General features: G+C 39.6%; 1 protein-coding gene across 1 annotated transcript; it reads left to right on the forward strand.

Moving 5' to 3' along the window:
- The first annotated feature begins 12 nt into the window (after positions 1-12).
- LOC143712056 (uncharacterized) lies at positions 13-2228 on the forward strand. Its single transcript, XM_077204273.1, has 7 exons — positions 13-268; positions 357-448; positions 551-655; positions 1019-1209; positions 1306-1470; positions 1555-1784; positions 2224-2228. The coding sequence occupies exons 1-7, from the start codon at positions 91-93 to the stop codon at positions 2226-2228; spliced, it is 966 nt and encodes a 321-aa protein (XP_077060388.1). The 5' UTR covers positions 13-90.
- The last annotated feature ends 4223 nt before the right edge of the window (positions 2229-6451 follow it).

The following is a 6451-nucleotide window of genomic DNA, read 5'->3' on the forward strand; positions in this document are numbered from 1 at the left end:
ATCTAACACAAACTCTCTTGTCCTACACATCTAGCTGATGGCAGAAACGATACTCCGGGTCACTGTGCGCAGTACTGTAGTTACACTACAATGGAAAATGACACATTGGAGATCATCAGTGTAGTCACAGTAGACAAAAGACAAACTGACAGACGGTCTGCAATGATGGAGAAGGAGGCCTTCATCTTGACTATGGATCAACTAGTCACTGAACTTAAACTTGTCGAGATCTGCACAGATGCCCACTCACATATTGGTGCCCTGATGGGTGAGTTCATATCCGCACATCCTAGCTGTTACTTGACATGTAATCAACATTTGACTTATTTCCATCTCTGCATGTACATGTTTTTTAGATCCTGTAAAGGGGAGGTACCAGGACCATAGGATTCATCACAGTTTAGATATGTGGCATGGTGCAAAGAATTTGGCAAAGAAGATTGCGGCTGTGAGTGTCCATAGTAGTAGTTTAATAATTGCACTCCTGTCCATTATAATGTTGTCATTGTTGTGCAATGCTATTAATAATGGTTTAAATCCTTATACCCAGGCAGCCCAGGTAAAAGAAATGTCTGTCTTACTACTTTGGCTGAAAGATATCGTAAATCACTTCTGGTGGTGTTGCAAAACAGCCGACTCCTATGATGAGTTCCTGGTAAGTTTTGTGATTTCTCCCTTTTAATTTCCCAAATCTTATTGTAATTTAACCTTATAAATAAGCAATTGCACTTGTGAACTGCCCACTGATACAGTGGGTTCCATTGTGAAGTGCCCACTTCATTCACGCTTTCCGTGATTTACGCAGGTGTGGCAAATTTATTAAAACTAATAACGTATTACAACGTATAAGATAGTACTTACAACATATTATTTGTGGTTGTTTGGGTCAATGCAGCTTCACTGGGGAAAGCTAAATAAAAGACGTGGGAGGTCCCGTGAGAATCATGCGTGAAACCGGACAATTCCAAGTGGTACCCACTGTAATGGTTTCTTTTTATGTTGTGTATTAAAATTGTAGACACTGTGGGCCGGCCTTTTACATCATGTCTGCAATGAGCATCAGTGGGCTATGGGCAGCTGTAAACATGGGCAGCTGGCAGACTCGGAGAAACAATGGATTCAAAGAGACTCTAAAGCACACAAGGCTCTTGTGGAGATAATCCTCAAGAAACGATGGTTGAAGGATGTGCACAAATACCTGCGCTTTAGGTATGTGTGGGAATTGTGGTGAAACTGTTCATTTGACCTACAACTGCTCAGTTCTGATAAGCTGTCACAATTTGTTATGTTTTAATTTCAATGCAGATCAACGGCAGACCTCGAATCCTTTCAAAACCATATATTAATGTATGCCAGCAAGCGCTTTGCCTTCAGTCCACCAGTGTACGAAGCCCGAGTCCTCCTGGCAGCCCTGGACTACAACTACCATCTGGATCGACCAACTCAGAAGAGGGCAGATGGTACAGAGATGTAATTATCACGCGAACTACTGAAATCTTTCTTTTTACTTTTCCATTTTTTCCTTTATCAACAATATTGTCCCCCTATTTTCAGGTACAGACGAGTGTACAAGAAGAATGCCAAACAGTACAGTGTCTATGCGCGCAAGACTCCCAAAAGCTACAGCTACATTGGGGAACTACAGACGCTGGTGGTGAGATGTAGGCTGGAGAGTGGCTCTGGAATCCCAAGGCCAGATGACCCACGAAGGCTTGGTTTACTTCCACCTGTACCACCCCCACCAACGGCAGAGCTTGTACAAAGACAAGTCAGGAGAGGACTAGGTATGCAAAAATTAGCTCCTGTTTAGTGTTTGGGTGTGTACAAGCAAACATACCACTGGTTAATGGCTGTAGTTGAATGAATGTCCTTCTCTTTAAGATAGCTATGTTAAACTGGCATAACATATGTACCTCAATGACATGTGTAGTAAATGAATGCAAAATTGTCGGATCTTGTGGATCTGTAGCACTCTGTCAGTTTGCTACATTTTTTTCTGACATGTAAAATGTATTTCAATCATATTGTCATTGCCTTTTGCAACTTCTTACAACTGTTCATTTCGCAGGACAAGCCTCCGGCTGAGAGAAGGATTGGGACCAATGGCACACCTGCCAACATTCACACTGTCCATTCAAATATGAGTACATTTGAATTTGTAGTTATTTTGTCCTTATTACTTTGTCTACGATTTAATTTGAATTCCTGTAATGTTTTTTACAGGGTGACTAAAAATGTGTGATTGTTTGCATGTTTTGTAGATAAAACATCGGAACCAACCTATTATCACTATCGTTTCATGATTTACCACAGTTGTTTCAGTCTATAACACAGACTGAAACCCTGCAACATATTGTTTGTCCTGATCGTTATAGAGTAATTTGTTCCAGACTGGCAACAATTATTCTACTTCTTTCTTTCTTGTACACAAATGGCAAGAGGTGGCCTCAGTTTGATTGTCAACGACGGACATAAAGGTTTATTACATTACGTATACATTATAAACTCCACAAAAAAAATTTAAATGCTGTCACCAAATTTTGCAGTTGTACGTGTTACGGTTATACTAACATGTGGTAAAAAGAACATTTTACACACTGAATTTAGTCAGTTTTTCCAGTTTGAACAAATTGGTTAACTCAAAGGAAAGTAATATAACAACACAATTTACAGTAAACCTTATGAAAGTGTAATTTAAATAGTTATGTAAACTAAAAGTTATGAAAGTGAAATTTAAATAGTTATGTAGACTAAAAGTTATGAACAAAAAGGTAAACTAAAAGCCAGGAATAAAACCTGTGTATTGGCCCTGAGGATCTGGAAATGTGTCCCTGATTTTACAGACACAACAACTCGGGATTACCAGTCTTTTCCCAGCTCCCAGGGACCCATGCTGCCAGTAAATGTAATGTCTATAGGCGGCATAACGAAACTCTCGGCTCTCTGACCCTCGTTCTCTGGCACGGCCAAGCGCTGTAACGTCTTCCCTATACTGGCGGTGAATACGCAGGAAGCCTCCATCCAGGCAGTAATCCCTAAAGAGTGGTAGGTTGCTAATGCAGTTGTTTGGTGTCTGGCGGCAGCATTTTCCCTCCCTGTCGGTGGGCATGTCCCTGCAGTTCTGAAAGGTGCACCATGGCACCCCTGGTAAACCAGCTGATGGAGGGGGGGCATTATTCTTCCGTAATGCTAGGACGTATAACACCAAGCCTGGTTGACCCTGTAGAATATCAATTGTGAAGGACCTCAGATCCTAAAAGCTCAAATCTTGCAGGAGGTTCTGCAAGGCCATAAGGTGTAGGTTAATTATGTGCAAATCATCACCGCATAATGTGGAACATTTACTACTCATAACATTCAATGGTTATCTCCTCAAATAAGCTAACTGTCCAGGATGTCATGTGTGGCCAGTGAAATCCACTTGAAATACTACAAACTGGGTGGACATAAATAAAGTTTAGTTTCAGAGACACCACGTCCAAGTAGCCTAACCTGAGTTGCGGACATTCTCTCACGGCGACGTTCCTCGACTCTTCTGTCCTCTTCAGCCCTGGCTTCTCCTGCCCTATTTGCTCGTGTGCCTCTGCCTCTACCTCTACCTCTTTGTACAGAATCTCCCCTTTTCTTTCTGGTCAGTCTGCTCTGACTAGGCTGTGTATGGCTGGACACTGGGGTGTAATCATCATCATCACTCTGCCATAACAGACAAAAACTATTTAAAAAAAATTGTAATCATAATAATTGTATTGTGATTTTCACTAACATTTTATTAACTAAACTGAATTTTATTAGGTTTAGTGACAATGTTACAATTTTTACATGGTACAATTTCTGGTAAGCTATGATTTTTTATTATTTAAAATAATTTCAATTATTGTGATTTTATTTAATATTGACTCATTTGGATAAATATTTGGTAATCGAGGTAGGCCTTATTTTTTCTAAAAAACAAAAAAAAACAACTGACCTAATGCTGTAAACATACAGAGAGCCCTATCAGCTGTTAAAATTAAATCTAATGCATTCTTTTTATTATAACAACTTTATTTAATGATATAAGTAAAATTATAATAAATATGTAGTAGGCCTACACATATATAGCAAAATACACTATAACTCTTTTTTCTTGCTAACTACGTGGCTTATATTATCTTTATTAAATGTATTTCCTGAGGTAAATCTGACATATTTGTTCTCCAGCTATGTTGTTGCCTTCTGTACACTGATTAAAAAAAGGATTGGATAGATATTATGTATGAGAAATACATTTTGGTAAGTTGTAGCATAGGCTACTGTATTTTTTAACAGTCTTCGTGTTTTTTTACTATTAGCTAACGTTAGTAGAGATGATCGGTTCACGTGCGCTAGGTATCTCTCATTTAACTTCTACAAGCGTCAAAAAACATATTGTTTGAATAGCGTAATAAAATTGACAGAATCTGAGAGCTTAGTTTTTTATATATCATAACTAACCTGCTCTGTCTAATCTGTCGGTCTACGTGTCCTCTTTGCTTTGCGATTTTTCTGTGCGTCTTTATTTGTGTAAAATTTATGTGTGGCGTGAGAGCGTGTGAAAAGTGTCAATTGCGAGTTAGTAGCTCTGAATGGCGCAAGCTTGGTCTAAATCAGCGAATGCTGTCTGTCAAATAAATGTAATTCAAACTAACAATAAATATGTAATACAAACAAAACTAATATGAACATATTCACTGGTAAAGGTGAAGGGGAGTAGCTTTGAAGATGTAATTTAAAAATCACTTGACATCAACTAACGTTCCTCTGGAGTCTGGAGTCAAATCGTCCTCTAATAGGAGTTGGCTCGGCTTCTGCTACGGCATGAAGGTAGGGGCGGAGCCATAGACTGTAAGGGCGGAGCATAGAGACTATGCCGTTTCTCTTTTGTTACGTTAGAGTAGACCAACTCACTTTCTGGAGGTATACTGCCCCCATCTGGTATGGAATGTGTAGTATGAATTTATTTTTTGGCAGACATTCCACATGGCACCTTTAAGTACCTGAGTATATTTTTAAATAATGTTTGCAGTAGTACCAATGTTTAAGAATAAATTGACCCCAGGATGTTTCCTCTCATGGTTTATTTAGCAGAACAAACTGTACAATATTGTTGGCTACATGTGTTGAATACAAAACACAACTGTAACAAACAGGTGCTTTATTAACACCTCCAAAGTGCATGTAACTGTAATAGAAAGTATATTTCTTTCTTCGTATACATTCAAGTTATAAAAGAAATGTAAACAGAAACACAAAATGTGCATTCTCATAAAAAAAATGCGCTTCGTGAGGCACACGCGCGAACATTTGCACTACGCGGTTTGGAGCTTGCGAGCTCTAGATTTCGGGAGATTTTAACTAATTTGCGGACATCAGGGAGCCGCTATCAATAAACGGGAGACTCCCGAGACTTATTGTTGTTCTTATTATCATTTAGGGGGGCTTAGGAACAAGTTGGGGTAGCTTCAGCCCCCCCAAAATAGGCCTAACGACGTCCCTGGTTGGTGGCGCAGGCTTGAGCGGAGTGCAGCTACTGTCCGTCATCTTGCTGGTTTGGTAAAGCACGTCTTGTACAACGCTGAATGCTCTCACTAGAGTGTTGCCCACAGCACCGCCACTGGCCGGTGGGCTGAATCGATTCATAGGATTTGATGAATCGATATTGAATTGAGAAACAAATAATTGCAATGCTTTGATGAATCGATATTTTTACCCAGCCCTAGTGTTCAGATACATAACATTAGACTAACGTTAGCCAGCTTATAGTATCATGATACAGTACACTAGTTAGTATTATTTGAGATACATTATGTTTTTTTATTAATCGAGCAGCAGAAAAATAATCGTTATATTAATCATCCAATTAGTCGTTAGATTAGTCGACTAATCGATAAAATAATCGCCCAACTAATCGTTTAGTTAATAATCGTTTACCCCAGCCCTAATGCATAGAGATCTGTGTCTATGCCTATATTTGTTCTTTGTGCTAGCAATTGCTATATCCCCACTTTTACAAAGGCACATTTTCGAGAACGGCAGTACGCACGATTTTCCAAGACAGCATAATCTGCACGAAACATAGGCTATCATAACGCTGCTTGTGTGAATGCAGTCAGTTTTGACCCCAAAAAAATGAGGTAATTTGATATTTTATTGGGGCATTTTACCTGCTAGAAATACATGCTAAGTTTTGATGTTATTCTAAGGTCGAGAAGACTAGCCTGGCAAGCCAGACCTATCTAGATGTTAGGTCTGGGAACTCACAATTGGCATACCTCAATCCGAGGCGCGGGATAAACGGATGTCTTTCAAATTCCCTCTGCACGCAATAGGACAGCGCTACAACCAACCAGAGCAACGAACGGCCCAGGCTGAGTGAGTCCCATGCGGTTTTCCACAAGCGGAGCTAGTTGATATATTAAACTTTTGCCGTATC

The sequence above is a fragment of the Siphateles boraxobius genome, unplaced genomic scaffold, assembly GCF_051911475.1.
Source record: "Siphateles boraxobius isolate OS27281-9 unplaced genomic scaffold, OSU_SipBor_1 5, whole genome shotgun sequence".
NCBI lineage: Eukaryota > Metazoa > Chordata > Actinopteri > Cypriniformes > Leuciscidae > Siphateles > Siphateles boraxobius.